Raw genomic sequence first — 20,061 nt, forward strand, 5'->3', positions numbered from 1 at the left:
ATTACATCCTGACAGTTTCATTATTAACCCATTCTGACCTGAGATCAGATTCTAAAAAAATGTCTTCTACATCCTGACAGTTTTCCCATTCTGACCTGAGATCAGATTCTAAAAAAAAATTCTTCTACATCCTGACAGTTTTCCATTCTGACACGTTGTGAGCTCGTAGATCGGCTATTTTCAGCAAGTGAAATTCGCTACGTCAACGCCTTGCCAAAATACATTTTGTTCGACTGAATCAACTGTAGATTTAAGTCGACTAAAATCTTAGGATATTCAGTCGACTAAAACTAGACTCACATGCACTAAAACATTCCGGGTGACTATAAAATGTGACTAAAACTAAATGAAAACTATTCAAGAGACTATGACTAAAACTATAAACTTAATTTACAGCCAAAAACAGCGAGGCCTATATAATACCGTTTGGTCCTTCCACGAATGACCTCCAGGTTCTCGAAGGGAGTGAGCGAGTCCATCGTCTCTGGCCAAGCCTGGATTAGTAGGAAGCCTGTGAGAAGGTACCACATTTTAGGGGGGCGGGCGGGGGGTTACAAAACTCACTGTGTGAAGTGAAAATAATGCAAGCAGTTAGAAATGAAATAGGTCATCATTCAAGTGAGTTGTGCAATCTTGTACCTGTAATTTCTTTAACGGTCTTAAACACATCCAACTGGGCAGGGTCCATCTTTGGTGTCTTCGTGAAGTCGTCCCTGTAAATTGAACGTGGTATTATGCATAGAAACCTCAATGGAAAGAAGTCGACCAGGACTTTTTCGTTACGCTTTTAGCTCAAATGTCTGACTGTACCTCCTGCTGTTTACCTATCTGTCTAATACAGTATTCAATATGACATAATATTGACATCTTAGTGACTTAGATCCCCAATAATCTCTTATAATGCAGATAGGAGGACAGGACCAATCTATTTCCATTGGGTGGCGGCAGTGGATAAGGGGGTAGAGTGGTCGGATTCCCAGTTCGATCCCGGGCTCCCCCAGAGTTAGTGACGTAGTTATCTATGGAAAGCGCCTTGGATAAAGGTGCTACACACATTCACCATTCATATAATGTCCCCTGTGAAGCTTTATGTACTATTGCTGCCACTCACCCGTCAAAAGATGTAGAGATGATAGCGATGTTCCCGTTGATGACGGTGCAGTTTCTGAAAGACTCAATGTTGGAGGCGTTGATAGACAGCGAGTGGATCAGTTTTCCCATTCCGAGACCATTGCAAACTGGAACCAAAATCAACAGCACAAACAAAATGGACATTATCAACACATGGAGCATGTCTCATGTCTTTGACCTCCATGAAGCTGAGCCTAGTACAGTTGCAGAAACAAATAACATGTATTATGGCCCAATTGTAAAATATTCGTTAAAGCGACATTTTTATTGAGTAAAAGGAATTCATCTTTTGATTCGTTTGAATTAATCTACTAATACTGTTCCATTGAAAATGAGCTTAAATTTGAAATTTATCAAAATGTGTGGCAAATCTGCTAAATAAATCCTTACCACTAGCTTTCTTCACAAAATGTGTCCATAAAGGTGTCTACTATCACCTCTCAATTTGTTCCAAGCCAACTCCCTTTGTGTGAGCTGTGAGTGACAGCTGCTGAAAGTTGGGGTACCATAAACCACCTATATGCAGGCAACATTTACACATTTTCATTTCTCTTTAAGTAGCATGTGACAAACTAGGGGGTTTTCATGATTCTGAATCCATTGCAAGCATTAGTTTTGCACACAAAAAACCACCGTCATCACATTTGTGATGACGTCTATGGCCGTTATTAGCCCAACAAGTGTTTTTCGTGCAAAACAACTTCCCAAGGGAATTGATGGCGACAGTAGACACCTTTATTTAGCTAAAATTCCCTAATTACATGCGGACATTCCGTGTTTTCGGCCCTTGCATATGAGACCCGAGTTCAAATCCCAGGAACGACATATATACTGTATCTTACAGATTGCAGCTTTATTGCTGTTCCCAGACAACCCATTGTGACAGCAAAGCTTGATTTTATTTTTTCACCTAGTTGCGTGACTCTGCGTGACTGTCACACACCGCAAATAGCAAATCAACAGCGCAACGCGCTGTGAGCTTGAAGATCGCCAGTTTTGGGTACAAGTGTAACTCAGGCTTAATGGTGACCCCCCCCCCCCCCCCCCTACCTTTTGGGCACAGTCCGTCACACTTTGTGCACTTCCTGACCCCTCCCTCTTCCACCTCGTAGGTGTTACCGCTGCATGTCCGCACGCAGGCATGGTCCGTCACCACGTAGTTGTCTGTGAGGAATCATAAAATCATAAAATGGACAAGCTGAAATCATAAAATGACAAGCTGTTTACTTTAAATGATGGGAGCGCATACATTTTATCTGCATTTCTAAACATCTGAGTTTCTCATGTCTGTACAGGAGGATAAGGTCACAAATTATATTATATTGCGGGTAATATAACACTGACGAAACGGGCGCAGCAGTGTCGGACAGGGGCCGAGTTAAATTGAAAGAGAAACGGTTGTTGCATTAACACGCCACAAAACTCAATCATTTTCTTCCCCTTGTTTATCCGGTTTATAATTAAACTAAGCGGGATCGACGACGACTGAATGTCTAACAGCCCCGCGAGGGACAACCTTATGGGCACTTGTTCAGCATTCCACAACGTGAATATTCATGCATGATGGGTTCCATTTTTACGGGTGGGTGAAACCTTCCTGGCATCCTTTCATTTCTCTCTCTCGGCTGTCAAGACAACAGCGCCCAATGCATGCCTTTATGTGTGGTAATAAATACAATTCAATAACTATTATACGCAGAGTCGTTTCCTGGTAAGGGCCCAGCTAAATAAAATAAAATTAAATGAAATGAAATGAAATAAAACAAAACAAAAAACAAAACCCAATTTCATCATCACATGTGAACTTGAAAATGATCAAACCCGGGTTTCTCTGATGTGTGTTGTGTCTTACTTACGCGGGCAGCTCTTGACACAGGTGGCCCCGAAGTTGTACTTCCCGTGCGGGTTGGGCACCAGCTGGTGCAGGTTGGGGTCGTAGCGATTGAGGAACGGGCAGGAGTCTTTGCAGGTCCCGTCATCCTGGAAGTCCCGGCAGGCCTGCATGCGCAGCACAAACAAGAACCGTCCGGTACACTGAGGACCATAACAAGAGCCCCCCACGCTAATGATAACACCGCATTCCTTCATCTATCATGCCCTTAAATCCTAAGCCTAGGCAGCTGTGCAGAAAGCAGAGATTCTATACACGATATTGAAGGGTGACTTCAGAGATTGTTTCACCTTTGAATCCCAAACTTTCTAAAGGTTGATGCACATTTCCCAGCCTCTTTTTTAGAGAGCACATGGGCGCATTTTGTATTGTACACATTTTCACTTCTTCCTCCTTCTCACAACGATGTGAGAGGACTCGGGTTTAAAAACCAGCTAAGTTGCCCCTTTTACAATGGCATCGTAGCTCGGACGATATACTGTGCACTCAATGTGCTTTTGATCAGAACACAGCGTGCGAGGCTTCTCATAAAAAGACACACGATGGAAAAAGATGGCATGCCATCATGCCAACGCGTGTTTGTGTTTGCTAACAAATGAGGTTTTTTTGTTGTTTCTTTTCCTCCCCCTGAGCCCTTATCCCCCCCTTCACGCGTTTAGATATTTTATTTACAATGAGATAAACGGACGGGAGCTGGTGCCACTCGGACCCGGGACGTAACGCAGCGCTACAAAATGACGTCGGACTTAACCCATTTTGGGGCGGGAACCCCTTTTTGTGTTAGCATCATGCTATGCTTTAGCTATTGAAAAACAGCAGATCTACAAGCTCACAGCGCGCCACCGAGTGGCGCGCTACGAGCTTGTAGGTCTGCTATTTTTTGAAAAAACGACTGACATTTTTTTTTAGAGAATCTGATCTCAGGTCAGAATGGGTTCATCAGACCAGTGTGTGTGTGTGTCCAGTGGAAACCTCGTATTAATCTGATCTCAGGTCAGAATGGGTTTTAAATACTGAATTGCGTTCTCTCACCAGACAGTCGGTGGGTCTCGGTCCCGTGCAGCCGGCGGCACAGTGCTCGTTGCAGCAGTCGCTGGGCGACGGCCCCTTGCACCTCTTGGAGCACTGCTGCGCACAGTTGAGCTTTGTCACTGTCGACGACACAGATAGAGATAGAGATAGATAGATAGATAGATAGATCATGCCACTGATTGAGAACATTATTTCCACCTGTGCTGATTAGCAAGATCCCCTGCAGCCTGTTGTAGCCTCTGAGTGTGTGCTGTGTGTGTTCAGTTCTGCTTTGAGAGTCACCAAGTAAAGACCTGTGTTTGAATGCTCTCCAAGTGTGTTTATTTAGAGTCCCAGAATATTACAGATACGCCCTCCGTCAATGTAAACCGTGACGGGGGCAAAATGGCTTGGCCGTTATTCATGCGGACGGTAGCCATTTTGCTATTACATTCTTTAACACATTTATAGGCCTGACCTCGAAATAAATAAAAAAATCTTCTAAATCCTCCAGTTTTCTGAAATAAATATTTTCACGATTTTTCAAAAATAGCAGACCTAAATTTAAAAAAAATCTTCTAAATCCTCCAGTTTTCTGAAATAAATATTTTCACGATTTAAAAAGAATAGCAGACCTACAAGCTTGTAGGTCTGCTTAAACATGTAGCTATATGTAATGTTAGAGACCACAGAAGTGAACCTTTCCCAAGCCTGTTTTCTCAACTCGCTGTTTTCTGCAAGACATTACTCTATAAGCCATATCTCCTTGTGGGGTTGTAGCACACCTAAACCTAACCTTAACCCATGTCTAACCAAGGACTAGACTAAACTAAGTATGCACCCCATAATGAATGATTCCCTTCATATGACATGAAAAATCGAGAAAAAAAAAGAAAAATCCAATGGCAGTCCCTCAGTCAAATCTGGTCACATTTGTGTAGATTTGTGTAGACAGAGAGGGTTAACCCATTTTGGTGTTAGCATTACGTTATGCTTTAGCTATTTAAAAATAGTAGATCTACAAGCTCGTAGCGCACCACTCGTAGCGCACCACTTGGTGGCGCGCTATGAGCTTGTAGAAAAATCGAAGAACGACTGACATAGAAGACATTTTTAGAATCTGATCTCAGGTCAGAATGGAAAACTGTCAGGATGTAGAAGACATCTTTTAGAATCTGATCTCAGGTCAGAATGGGATTAACACAGCCAATCAACTTACACTTCTGGCAGTTCTGAGGTCCTGGTGTCCAACATGAACCGTTAAAGCAGCTGGAGTGACATCGTCGACCTGCGCCAAAAGATCAAAGAACGTCAGTCAGGACTTCAATGTTCACTTCAAACCCTTGATCAATAAATGCACTGAAATGGTATTGCTTTGTTCTCGTGTATGCGCAAGTCAGATTTAAACTCCTTACATAGCGGGTTGCCGTTAGCCTCGGGCAGCTCCATGTTCGGCTTACTGTCTCCGTTCACAATGTCGTACCACTGTATTGTCTCGAGGTTGCACAGCCGGTTGCCTGTGAACTTTACTCCTCCTTTGAGAATTTCTGAAACAGAGAGGTCATATATTCCACTATATGAGGCCACAGTGCGGGAACCCCTTTAGCTATTGAAAAATAGCAGATCTAACATCTACTTGTAGGTCTACTATTTTTGAAAAATCGTGAAAATGTGGCGCAAAATCTTGAATAAATATTCTTTCAGAGCAAACTTTTTTTAAACTAAAACCGTTGCTTCTGGGAGGGGGGTCGTCCCCGGAACTACATATTATTTTGAGATGGGGTCGGCGGCCAAATACATAGAATTCTTGGGGCTCCCTGACATGACATAGTTTGAGCACCACTAACATAGAAACATGGGTTGTTCAGAAAACTGTCAGGGTTTAGAAGACATTTTGTAGAATCCTCACGATATGAGGTTCACGATACGATTTTTCACGATATTAAAAAATATATATATTTTAAAGAAAAAATACAGTTTTTTTAATTTTATATAATTTATCTTCCCCTGAGATTTTTTATTTAACTACATTGCAAAAGAAGTAGCATTGCTTTTGACAGTGCAGAAACATAATTGCCTTCCTTGATGAGCATCAACGACCATCATCAGCTGGGTACAGTCACAGACACACACAGCTCCCCTCTACAGTGCTCTACTACTTAAAGTGACTATAATTTCTCTATTCAAGCATATTCAAGCACTTGAATATGATGGAATATGACTAAATTTTGGGGGGGGGTTTATCGTTTTTTTTATTTCAATGAATCGATTCATATCGTCGGGATTAATATCGATATATATCGATATACTATATATCGTTACATGCCTACTGACCTGTGAGGTTGTTCAGCGGCAGCTCCGTGACGCCTTGGTCCACGGATCTGTTGTAGTTGAACAAGACGGCCAGGGCGAAGCCTCCGTCGTACAGGGAATGGCCTCGGATGATGCGAAGGTTGTCCAGGGGGATCCTGGGAGCCGTGTTGAGGGCAATGAGGACGTAACCTCCCACTTCCTGAATTGACTGTAAGACAAAGAAATGACCATGAGAACGTGGACTAGCCCATTTTGACTTGAGATCAGATTCATACAAGGTTTCCACTGGACAGTGGACACACACTGGTCTGATTAACCCATTCTGACCTGAGATCAGATTCTAAAAATGTCAGTCGTTCTTCGATTTTTCAAAAATAGCAGACCTATAAGCTCGCTATGAGCTTGTAGATCTGCTATTTTTCAATAGCTAAAGCATAACACTTTCAGAATGGGTTAAAGTCGTTTTTGTTGTGTGAATTGTAACTGATTGATGTTTTTCATCATGTTACGCTGCCATGTTTTCATGTCTGTTCTTGCCGAACGGCTAATGCATGATTCTTACCAACTTTACGATGCGATTGCATGATTATATGGGCACATTTGACATTTTCCTAATAGACTCAACCAGTCAATCCGGTTCACTTTCCCTTGAAATTCAAACTCCCTTTCTTGACAGTAACTGACATTGATGTCATCATACATCACCAGGTAACTTATTGAACTAGTTCGTTTCCCAACTAGTGGTCGATAAAAAACATACTAAATTCAAGGCCATGGACCACATGCAATACCTTCACGGACCACCAGTGGTCCACGGACCACCAGTTGAAAACCTCTGATCTAATGTAATCCTGGGCTCTATACACTCCCTCCACCAACCTGGGGAGAGCCATGAACTGACCTCATGCTTCCTTCAGTGCATGAGCATCCAAGCCGCTTCTTTTCACCTGACAGGGGGGGGGGGTTTCCCCGGTTGGACGTATAGCACGTGGAAGGAACACGTTATTCCAACCAGTTCCTTTCCCCTCCATCAGGCGCCCAGGCTGGCCAGGGGGGAGGCAGTTTAAGTGACCAGGATTACTGCATTGTTTTTTGTGAGGGTATACCTACCCTATTGGGGACACGGGGAGAACATGCTAACTCCACACAGAAAGGCCCTTGCGCCAACCCCACCCAGGGTAGCACGCCCCCAGCGGGAATCGAATTCAGGACCTTCTAGCTGTGAGGCGACAGCGGTTCTGACTAGGACCAGTTAGGTACACTGCAAAATCATCAGCGTAAAAATGGGAATATGACTCAGTGTACACACTACCAGATTTACATAACCATTTCTACGGGTGTGTTATTTTAGGCCTCCTCGCCCCATGTGTGTGTCCTTGTCATGGCATTTTTACGATATAATATATATATACAATATAATAACCATTATTCACACGGTCATGTGCTCACAGACAAGAGTTCAAACAAGGTTCCAACGAGAGCGATATAAAACCACCACTGCCTTTCATCTTCGGAGCCGCAGCAGCGAGAAGCTGTTGAGTCCTACAAGTACCACAGACTTCATTCAGACCACCAAACGTGGTTTGTTAGAGCAGCGAGTTTGATCTCTTTACCAGCTGTCGTGTGATGAGCATGTCTACGGCGCAGTAATGGTTTCCCAGTGGTGTGTGTTAAAGTGACAGTACATTTTACTCAAGTAGGAGTACTGTACACAGTACTGAGGTTACACTTTTGAGGTATACCTTTACGTTACTTTTGGAGTATTTCTAAATGTCTATATCTTTTACTTCTACTGCACTTTATTTTTTATTTATTTGAAAACTTTAGTTACTAGTTGTTACTTTGTAGATTTGGATAATTATTACAAAACATGCATTAACCACTTCAGCCCTTAAATAGATTTCGGCCATTTTGAAAAGCTCAGATCTACAAGCTCGCGATGCGACGCATTGTGAGCTTGTAGATCTGCGATTTTCAAAATATTCTCAGACATTTGAAAACATGAAATGGGACATTCTGCATAACTAGCGCTTTCTACTTTTGGCTCTTTACTAGGGGTGTAACGATATAGTAACTGTATCGAAATATCGATAATCGTTAATTTAAAAAGTATATCAATATGTACAGCAAATATCGTATCGTATCATTTGACTTTGTATCGTATAATTTTACAATGGAAATAATCAATTGAACCCATTCTGGACGGGAACCCCTTTTGGTGTTTTAACTAAGCATTATGTTAAAAAACAGCAGATCTACAAGCCCATAGCGCGCCACCGAGTGGCGCACTACGAGCTTGTAGGTCTGCTATTTTTGAAAGATCGTAAAAATGCGGCACAAATCTTTGAATATATATTCTTTCAGAGTTTTTTTTTTTTTTTTCGACGTCAGGCCTAAATGGGTTAAAAAGCATTATGTACAGTAAACAGCAAATATCGTATCGTTTTTGCAATGGAAATAATCAATGTAATCAATACTAAGTTTTTTTTTCTTTTTTAGAACATTTCCATTGGAGAAAATAAAACATAGTCTCATATCTCAGGCCAATGTAGGGTACTTTCTGTCCACCACTCAGCGCAGGCACACCTTTTAGCGCACAGCCGCGGACAGAAGAACCTGACGCCCGACGTCTTTTTAGACAGCTGCAGTGGATGGAAAAGAAGCTCCACCCCCCGCGGCTGACTGACGCGGAGGAGGAGAGCGTTTCCGGGAATCTGTCCGTCGCATCAGTCAGTCAGCCGCGGAGGTGGAGCTTCTTTTCCATCCACCAGCTGTCTTAAAAAAGCCGGACTGACGTCGGGCGTCAGCTTCCTCTGTCCGCTGCTGTGCGCTAAAGGGGTGCTAACCCCGGCGGCCACTGTCTCTTCTTCTTTACCCTGAGGAAGGACAGGTCGTGGTGGTCCTCCGTGTACGTGACCTCCAGGTTCTCCAGCACCACGGTGCAGTTGCTGTAGGTCTTCACCATGTTCAGGTAGTGGTCGTCTTTGGTGCTCAGCAGGTTGAACTTGTTGGTGATGCCTTGGCATACTGTAGGGACAGACAGGCAGGCAGAAAAAGAAGAAGAAGAAGAAGAAGGAGGAGGAGGAGGAGGAGGAGGAGGAGGAGGAGGAGGAGGAGGAGGAGGAGGAGGAGGAGAAGGAGAAGAAGAAGAAGGGGTCGATATCGTGAGAAGATCCATGACTTTTCATTTCAAATGAATTGCATTCAATTCAGCCATTTTGTTCTCAGACCAGACCAGATCCCCAGGATTGATGTAATGGATTTGGCCGCGGACCCCCATCTGAAAATATCTTGTGCCACGGGTCAGTATACTGTGTATATATATATAGCATTTTTCTTTTTTAAATGTTCTCTATTTTTTCAAATGTTTCAAAATAGCCGATCCACAAGCTCACAGCGTGTCACATTGCAGCACGTCGTGAGCTTGTAGATTGGTTATTTTCAAATAGCCAAAGGCTAAACAAGAAAAAAGGATGATTAAACTGTGATTAAGTGATTAAAGTGATTAAACCGTTAACTGATCCCTGGGGATCTCCGGACCACGACATGATTACATCACAAAATGTATTTGTATAAATGTCAACCGATTGCCAAAAGAACATTTCGCCAGCAGCCTGACACCACCGATCACAAGCTTACCTCATTTATGTAAGCTAAATGAGCGAGCGCGCAAGCAAGGGTTTCTTTTTTGGGGGTGTCTCTCTCTGTTAAGAAAGGGTCTGTGCAGTCATAGCTTGGCCTGCGTTCAGTTGAGAATAGCTGATCTGGATCTCATCTAGAGTGGGAATGGAGTCCCAGTGAACTGGAGTGCTTTGCTTCAGTCGCTTCAGTCCATGAGTCAACGTGAGCAGGCTGTATTTATACTGGCAACGAACGGGGCTGAATATTTCCACTGCGATTCGAGCTTAGCTAAAACAACCGCTGCACAACCAACTTCTCCAAGTCGTGTCATTTCTGAGAAAAGGACTGTGTGTGTCAGTCGTAGATTCCACGATATTCATGTTCACTTTACTAAGGTCCTTGAGAAGAAACAGCATTTTCCTAAGGAATCATATCACAGAAACGGAACAGAAATAAGAGTCTCACGGCCTTGTTGAAATTTTAGGACAAATGCTTGACAAAAAAACACCAAATATGTTGGTGCCTCTTTTTTTTTTGGTGGCCTTTATTTTTATTATGGAGGGACAGACAGTAGGCTGAGAGGAAATGGGGAGAGAGATGGGGGGGGGGGGGGGATGACATGCAGTGAAGGCCGTCGGGATCGGGAGTCGAACCCGCGGCACACTGCCAGACTGGATTAACAGCCAAGGTGCCTGGACCGCTGAGCCACGGCCCAGTATGTTGGTGCTTCTAACTGCCAATAACAATGACGCTATATATCGACAGTGTACTAACATACGCCTACGGTTATACACTGATAATATTCAGACTATCTGGTGTTACATAACAAAGCGCTTGGATAAGAATGATAAGTATACAGAGGACACGAGAGGCTCGTTCCCCAACGTAAAGCAGCCCATTAAAGCTAGAATGTGTCTCTTAAAGAAAGCAGGTCGTCTTCCTGTGGTGTTCCTTAATGTGTCCTGAGCTGGCCAGACAGGTTCTGACTGGCACCGTGAATGACTCGCTCAGTCAGCCATCTAGAATGTTGGGCACCTCCACAAGCACACACACACACAGTGCCGCGCATGCACACATACTGTACATACACACACACACACACACACACACACACACACACACACACACACACACACACACTGACGCACATACATGCAGCCGAACACAGGCACACATACAGACACAAACACACACACACACACAGTAGGATATCTATATAAATGAAACTATGCATTGCATACTGCATACACTATATAGTGCTATGTCTACATAAAATGCTATCTAAGTTAGATAAGTTGAGCCTTTGCATACGCCTGTAAGGTCGCCGGGGCTAGGGCAATATTAGTGCTACGGCAAGTGTTCAAGTGTTCATGTTCAATTTGAACATTCGGGACAAAAGCATTAAATGGTTCCAAAAGCATTGCTGTAATACTAATGACTGGTGGTTGATTAATGCATTCCTCAACGTGTTGGCTCATGACAGTAAAAAAGAAGCCCACAGCATGCCAACATATACTGTAGGCTACTCCAGTACCTAATAAAAGGACACACCTTTAACACCACAGTACTTTCTTTACATGGACAGCTACAGAACCTGCACATAGCATTTCTGGAAGGGAAAAATAAATAAAACACATTTGTGTGAAGTGGCGAGTCACGAGTGAAAGCCAGACGTTGGGAGGAGATAGCGGCGCGCCCCTCAAAAAGAATGATGACAACAACAACACGACACCCGATGTACTGTGAATCACCCCATCGAATGTACGGGGTCAGATTGGATAATTTGAGCAGTCTGAGGAGCTGAGATTACTCGAATTACTCACCAAACCCGTCCCCATGATGTAATGCTGAAGGCTCCTCATTCGATGGGGGGGGGGGGTTCATACAACATCGGTGACAACAGCATACATTTTGTGAACAGATACCTCAACTGAAATTAGCGAGTCAAAAAACTAAAAACGTGAATGTCATAACTATTTTCATTCCATAGGCCCTACGTTGGGGATGTCAATATAGGCAAAAGATTAAAATTTTGTCCTCCAATATATAAAAAAAAGAAATACTTGAACAGGGCTTAACCCATTTTGGGCGGGAACCCCTTTTGGTGTTTTAAGCGTTATGTTATACTTTAGCCATTGAAAAATAGCAGATCTACAAGCTTGTAGGTCTGCTATTTTTGAAAAATCGTGAAAATGTAGTGCAAATCTTTGAATATATGATTTCAGAGCGAACATTTCTTAACTCATATCTTTGCTTCTGGGGGTCCCTCGAACAACATATTTTCAAATCGGCGGCCTATTACATATAATTGTTGTGGTCAGAAATCTGTCATGATTTAGAAATGGGTCAAGTGGTAAATGTCCTTTTCCCACAGTGAGGGTTTATTAATGTGTTGTTTTGGGGTTCTTCACATACATAATAAAACCGGTGGAGATGGGCATAACATTGGTGAGAATTAGGCCCTATAATAACAGCTGTCTCCTTTCCTCACTCCCTCCCTTCCTATTCCTCGTTAGCTCATTAGCTGCAGCCCCGCGGGAGCACCCTGACATGAACCCGCTGCAGCCCCGGGCAGCAGCAGCACACATACAGGCAGACTGTTATAGGACAGCAGACTGGCCCTTTTAATTAGAGCAGGCATGTAAGATGAAATTAGCGAGCTGTAATTGTTACTACGGCCCGAGAAAAATGTAACACAAACAAAATTGGTTGTCATCACAAAACAGAGCACAGGTTGTTTTAACCGCTTTAACCCTGGCGCCACTGTTTTTTGGGGGGAAAGCCATTATAAGCGGAAAAACCTTCCTGAATTACCTTTTAGGTCACATGTCCGCCAAATATGACGTAAATTTGTGGCAACAAGCATTCTGATTGGCCAATATGAGATGAAGCATGATGGTGTACGACTGTACAATGATAGGAGCGCCCCTCACTTCACACGGGTGTGATTGTTTATACTGCAACATGCTGTGATCTGCTATGCTATTTTAGCTTCTTGAGGGGCGCTATAGCTCTTCCAATGCACGGCTTTGGAAGGTTAAGGTTACATCATATGGCAGCCAAGTCCATGGGACTTGTAATGTTTGTTTAGAAAACGTATGACGTAAATCGTTTCATGCCAGCCAAGTCTATGGACTTTAATGTTTGTTTATAGGGCAGTTATGACGTAAATCGTTTACCGAGTTTACGAGTTTGTTTTAGGGCAGAAAATGACGACGTAAGACATGTCATGTGGCCGATACAAATACATCTTGCGCCCCTCACAAGTGTGATTTTTGAGGAACTTAATTTACGTCATGTGTGTCTGAACAAATCGGCTTTTTGTGGCAACGCAAACATTAACTGTGTGATTTTTCATTTAAATCAGGCTGGTAATACCAAAATACACCTATAGAGAACATAGACCTACATGACTTCAATTATTTGAACAATAGCAAATACATGTCATAGTTAATTAACTACAATAGCAAACACATGTCATAGTTAATTAACTACTGTAGTAAACCGACTCATTTCAGCCAGTCCTTTTTTCACTCAGAGTTTATGATGAGCATTTATGACAGCTGATAGCAACAGTACAGCATAATTAACTCAAATTAACCCATTCAGGACGGGAACCCCTTTTGGTGTTTTAAGCATTATGTTATTCTTTAGCTATTGAAAAATAGCAGATCTACAAGCTCATAGCGCGGCACCGAGTGCCGCACTACGAGCTTGTAGGTCTGCTATCTTAGAAGAATCGTGAAAATGTGGGGCAAATCTTTGCTTCTGGGTGTGGGTCAGTGGAACCACATATTTTCAGATGGGGGGTCGGCGGCTATAATTACATAGAGTTTTTGGGGGTCCTTGACATGAACATGTTTGAGAACCACTGACACACAAACATGGGTTTTTCTGAAAAAGATTTAGAAGACATTTTGTAGAATCGTCCTCAGGTCTAAACGGGTTAACCCATTCTGACCTGAGATCAGATTCATACGAGGTTTCCACTGGACTACACACTGGTCTGATGAACCCATTCTGACCTGAGAGCAGATTCTAAAAATGTCAGTCGTTCTTCGATTTTTCAAAAATAGCAGACCTACAAGCTCGTAGCGCGCCACTCGGTGGCGCGCTATGAGCTTGTAGATCTGCTATTTTTCAATAGCTAAAGCATAACATCATGCGAACACCAAAATGAGTTCCCGTTCAGAATGGGTTAAAGATCGGAGGTATAATAATATCCTTGAGGATGTGGCGCCTGGCGTCTTGTGCGACGCCAGGAAAACACTTTGTTGCTCAAGAAAAAGCCTTGCATTGTACAACACACTCTCCTGTATCTACAGTAGCTTTTGATTTCATCAGCCCTTTTTATGACCACTGCAGGTGGTGTTCCAAATGACCTGATTTTTTACACACACACACACACGCCATAAAGCCACTTCCTGCTCAGGATCTTCCGATGCATGCAGAAAGAAAAGTCTCATATAGCCGCACGGCCTGCAGCGAAACGCACTTACGCTGTGTCAACACAGCCAGCATTGTACTGTACTTATGATGGAGAGAATCGTGGCTTAATGAATACCATATTTATCTTTCAAACAAAAACATGTCTTTGTGAGACAATGAGCTATACACCAGGAAAAAGTGTATTTTCTTTGACCTCGTGTTACTTATAAATTGCTATTGTATTGTAATATGTCTTGAGATTGTATTAAAAACCAAAGAAAGAACCAGTAGTAAAGTAAAGTTACTTCTTTTGCACAACACCCACACCTCAACTGTGGGAACGTCATTTTTCCATAGCATCTGGTTCCATTTTGACTCATCCTCCCCAAAACGTGAGCATGTGCTTCTATCTACGGTATACACCTAAAGACACAGGAGTGTCTCTTATGGTTATGTAACCCATATTGTGACAGAGCGTCCTCACTGATTGCTTCACTTCCTGCAGCTGCACTGTCGTCACACAGTACGTCCAGGAGCATGTGCATGCTTGTGTGTGTGTGTGTGTGTGTGTGTGTGTGTGTGTGTGTGTGTGTGTGTGTGCGTGTGTGTGTGTGCGCGCGCGTTTGTGTGCGTGCCGTGCATGCGTGCGTGCACGTTTATTGATGTGTAAAAGTGACCGAAATGAAATTCAATTACCACGGTATATTTATATTAATAATGATAATTTGAGTATTTGATTCATTTATTTTATAATATTATAGCACATTATTCTGACCTCTCATGTGCACATTGGGCATGCCTAAATGTATGCGTGCGTGGCTGCGTGCGTGCGTGCGTGACTGTACATGTGTGTGTGTGTGACAAGTGAGTGACACCCACTTGGAGAGGCTAACCTGTACAGAACAGCAAAGACTGGATAAACCCGGTCATTAGTCATCTAAGCTCATTGCCGCGTGCGGTCACATATCGCTCGTTTGATGTTTACTTACAGAGACTAGCGTTGGCAGTCTTGGGCGTGTGGGTACATTTTTCATTTCTCGAGGCTATGAGATACGTGTACGACAAAAGAAAACGACCTAAAGCCCTTTATGTGAGATAATCAGCTCGTTATCCAACTCCAAAACATAATTCGCCTAGCATGTACTGCAACGTGCGTTTATTTCTGCTCTTACAAAGGGAATTGTATGCCTGAATATACCCTACCAGGCGAAAACAAAGAGCCATGATATTAATCTGTTAATTCATCCCAGTGTACACACACACACACACTGAGGCTCTGCTCCCATTGGATTGTCAGTGAACTGGTGGTAAACTTTGCCTGAACTCTTACATCTGAATGAGCTTCATATTTCGTTATCAGCTACTGTAGCTATATGAATCATAAAATGTCCCAGAACGACACCGTACTGCAGTAAGTACGGTGACCACCACCACTTCTGAGATACTTGGAATGGGACTTGAAAAGCTCTTCTGTTTGTTTTTCTTTTGTGTTTTGTACCGTATTATGCAAGACACTGCAGATTGTTCAGTAATACGGACTATATGCTAGGGCTGAGGAATTGCACTTTATGGCTAAAACCCGTGTAATGACTTTCTCTGGCTTGGACATGGCTCCACTACAGTCTCTTCCTCCCTTTAACTGCAAATGCAATTCAACGACTCTGCCAAGAGACTGCTAATCACATTCATAGAAACCCTATACATCGTTAAAGGGACGCACATGATGCTAATTGATACCTTTGTTTATTTCTTTCTATGTCTTAAGTCAACCGCAGCACAGCGAAACATCTGTTATACGTAACTCAATCTAAGAGTGCACTTTCAGTGACAATTCAGTACTAGTACAGTAGTAGTACAGTAGTAGCATGATTTCCCATGAATGTTTCTATATCAGTGTTTCTCAAACTATTTCATGTCAAGGATCCCAAAGATTATATGAAATTGGCCGCCGACCCCCATCTGAAAATATGTTGTTCCAGGGAACCCCCCCCCCCCCCAGAAGCAAAGATTTGACTTAAAATCTTTCGCTCAGAAAGAATATATATTCAAAGATTTGCAACATTTTCACTGGTTTTTCAAAAATAAAGGATCTACAAGCTACGAGCTTGTAGATCTGCTATCTTTCAATAGTATAGCATAATGCATTTAGGATGCTTCCCATCCTTAATGGGTTCAATTATAATGGCAATGTCAGAGCCATTTTCACGGCATGTTTATTTAAACAGAACCTAGATGAGAAGGGGGGGGGGGTATGTTTGTAGCAGTTTGTGCTTTAGTTGGCATCGGCACAACATTTAGGCTCCTTGGGGGAGCATTGGCTTCAAGTTTCCAGAGAGGCTGAGGTTTCAGAGCTGCATAAATATCCATGGTCTACTATCAGTGAATGAAAAGCACTTCCTGGGTTCTCACTGTGCACCGTATACTTCATCCTGCCGTGCTCCCCGATACGCCCGAGGCGTGGGATCACATCTCCTTAAAACTGGATCATTTTCAAGGCCAATATGCCTTGATATATTGCAGCCGATACGCTGCTGCTGGACGCAAGAAAACGTGCGTTCGGCTAAAGCGCAACAGAGCATCTTTGTGCATGAACAACACATGGAGTCATATACAAAGAGCTGGTATATCCTGCTCTTTTGTACGTTTGCTCCAAAGGAAGAGGCGATCTCTTCCTTTGCGTGGGAGATCACGCATCAATCCCTCAGAGAAAACATCTTGGGGCCTCTAAAAAGAAGGGGGAAAAAAGGGTGAGCAAAGGGTAAAGGATATATCCTCCCCCCCCTCCTCCTCTCTCTATACCCGAGCGAATGTAACAACCCTCTGACATCTCAGGAGGAAGTTGGTCTTTGCATGGGGTCAGTCACAGACGACTACGCATGCAGCGATGCTAACCCAGAATGCTAGCAGTTTGTTGTCTCCAGGGAAGGGAGACAGGAGAACGAGAGAGAGAGAGAGAGAGAGAGAGAGAGAGAGAGAGAGTTTACTGTAGCTATCCCAGATGTTGAAAGGAAGCTACTTCTTGCCTCAAGCTGTGGTGTCAAACTGCAGACATACCCCTCTGGCTTGACCTGCTAAAAGCTTTAGGAAAGTGACCAAATAAAGACCAAAAAGGCCCATGTTTACACTCTCCTCCTGATGAGTGCTCTCCGTCTCCGTCTCTCTCTCTCTCTCTCTCTCTCTCTCTCTCTCTCGTCGTCAGTGAGACACTCCAGATACCTGAAGCGGGGTCTCCATCATAATGTTTACCTTCCGTCCCAGACGTGGGGTAAACGGCGAGCTTGTATGTTCCGCGCAAACACACAAGACCGCGTGCCCTCGCTCTGCTCTGCACCCAATGTTCAGTCTTTTCTTCCAAGTTGCGTTAACCCATTCTGACCTGAGATCAGATTCTAAAAGTGTCTTCTACATCCTGACAGTTTTCTGAAAAAGTAGTGAAGAGTCGCCTGGATTTGTACTGTAGTTCAACGATGCCTTATAGTCAAGAGGATATTAATCAAATCTGGGAATACATTTCTTACCAAGGCCATAGCCGTCATCACAAATGTGATGACGTTTTTAGCCCAAGGAGTGTTTTTTGTGCAAAACTAATGCTTGGAATGGATTCAGAATCATGAAAACCCCCTAGTTTGACACGTCACAGGCTACTTAAAGCATAATGAGATTTAGAACATTTTGCCTTATAATGGTTGTTTTTAGCAGCTGTCAAAAAGAAATCCCTTAGGGTGGTTGAATATAAACCAATGTGGGATATGTAACACATTGGTGAAGAAAAGTCTCGGTAAGACATGTATTCCCAGATTTGACATTATACCGATAATATTCCCTGACTATTGATAATTATATTCTGGAAGAGAAAAGCACCCCGAGGTGATAGTCGGATGCTTTGGCTGAGCCAAAATTAGTACCAATTACGGGGCACCAAAAATGATTCATCGTACTTGATCAAACACAGCTGTGCCCCCTAATACTCGCCAGCTACAACCAGAATTCAACGGGCCCTAAATGATGTCTTTGAAGCCAATTTAATATCATTAGCCGGATAATTCTCTTGCATGTCCTGTCGGAAGGTCCATTAGTGATCCAAAAGCTAAAATACAATCCCCCTCTTGTTGCCCAAACTCAGACACACACACACACACACACACACACACACACACACAGTCACACACACGCACACAAACCTCTGCACACACACGCACACAAACCTCTGCACACACAGCCCAACCCCGTTCACTTTCCAATAATGCACCCACCATCCTCCCGAAAGAAATGCTCCAACATTCAGCCCACTTCCTCCTTTTAAAATCCAGACATTCTCCCTATTGTAACCCCGTCCAACCCAAGAACCACCACCCCCTCCTCCTCCTCGCTCCTCATCTCGTATCCCTGCTAAAGCCATACTCCTCTTCAATCCCACAGGAAACAGAAGAGGAAGGCTGGAGAGGGGGGGAGAGTGGGCAGCAAAACACACTGCTGCTGCTAACTCACTCCTCTGCCCCCCTCCCCCACCACCACCCCCCCATTTCACCGACGGCCTTAGAGCCATGCGTGGAACTGAGGGGAGAGAGAGGGAGAGAGAGAGAGAGAGAGAGAGAGAGAGAGAGAGAGAGAGAGAGAGAAAAACCAAACCACAGGCAGAGAAAAACCTACATATTTCACACATCATTCCAGTAGGAGAATGCAGCTGTGATTTGGGATTCCCCTGTTGGTTTAAGCATTCCCAGATCTGGGCTCCCAACATAACAGGTCGGAGCACATCAACAACACACAGCCTGAGATAACCGCGGTCACTGGAACCCTCTCGCCATTTTTTAAACACATAGGCGATAGAGAGTGAGTGTCCTTGACAAAAGGCCTGAAGTTTTAAGTGCTCTTATTTTAGACGGATTTGCTGACATGCAAGAGGGCTTGTTTCGATGTGGTTTCGACCGTCTATAAAAACCGCCGGTGTCCGACTCTTTCTGCCAGCAAAGTCTGGAACAGCCTTAGTCATATCCTATGCTTTTTTAGACTCTTTGCGAAGAGACAGGCCCCCCATAAAGGGTTTTTTACTTAGTTAGTAAACTTCATTCTGTTACTCAGTCCTTAGTCATGCGAACCCCTCTGGCTTAACATCACTGGGGCCCCACAACCATGATGAGTAGGTTCCACCTCATCTCCCCTAGCTGCCCCTGGAAGAGAGGGCGAGAGGGCCCTGTCTGAGGGACAGAGGGAGGGAGGGAGTACAGGGAATTATAGCCTTCCAGAACTGACGAGCTCCTCGGAATTAACAATGCTGTGAAAGGGGATTTGGTTACATTTAGTCTTGTATTTGCCAATAGCGTGACCAATCTCATTTGCACAGAGAAGCTCAGAGGAATTTAGTTATGACTTGCCCCAATGACACATCAAACTAAAATGCCTGAAATGCAACGGGGGTGCCAAGCACTTGAGCCCCCAAAGAGTAACTAGCGCTTGGCTATATAATCTTCTTAATATTTTCAAAACAGCCCTGTCTCCGGCATAATTGTGTGAACAACATGGCCTGACAAGAAGAGAGAGAGAGAGAGAGAGAGAGAGAGAGAGAGGGGAAAAAAAGGGGGTCTAGTTTTTTCTTCAAATTTCAAACCGCAGCTCATATTGCATCTATTGTTAGCAATAGCATGAGGGGCGTTATCCTCTTCCTG

General features: G+C 43.5%; 1 protein-coding gene across 1 annotated transcript in view; it reads right to left on the reverse strand.

Annotated features, from left to right (window-relative positions):
* egfra (epidermal growth factor receptor a (erythroblastic leukemia viral (v-erb-b) oncogene homolog, avian)) overlaps nucleotides 1-20,061 on the reverse strand; it is a 65,169-nt gene that overhangs the window by 28,301 nt on the left and 16,807 nt on the right. The window contains exons 2-11 of the mRNA XM_080778111.1: nucleotides 9,222-9,373; nucleotides 6,368-6,554; nucleotides 5,449-5,580; nucleotides 5,253-5,321; nucleotides 4,055-4,173; nucleotides 2,988-3,129; nucleotides 2,182-2,295; nucleotides 1,112-1,238; nucleotides 640-713; nucleotides 424-511 (exon numbers count right to left, since the gene is read on the reverse strand). Coding sequence (XP_080634237.1) covers nucleotides 424-511; nucleotides 640-713; nucleotides 1,112-1,238; nucleotides 2,182-2,295; nucleotides 2,988-3,129; nucleotides 4,055-4,173; nucleotides 5,253-5,321; nucleotides 5,449-5,580; nucleotides 6,368-6,554; nucleotides 9,222-9,373 — 1,204 coding nt within the window. The remainder of the gene's footprint in view (nucleotides 1-423; nucleotides 512-639; nucleotides 714-1,111; nucleotides 1,239-2,181; nucleotides 2,296-2,987; nucleotides 3,130-4,054; nucleotides 4,174-5,252; nucleotides 5,322-5,448; nucleotides 5,581-6,367; nucleotides 6,555-9,221; nucleotides 9,374-20,061) is intronic.

The sequence above is a fragment of the Protomyctophum bolini genome, assembly GCF_963924005.1.
Source record: "Protomyctophum bolini genome assembly, chromosome: 12".
In the NCBI taxonomy this organism is placed as follows: domain Eukaryota; kingdom Metazoa; phylum Chordata; class Actinopteri; order Myctophiformes; family Myctophidae; genus Protomyctophum; species Protomyctophum bolini.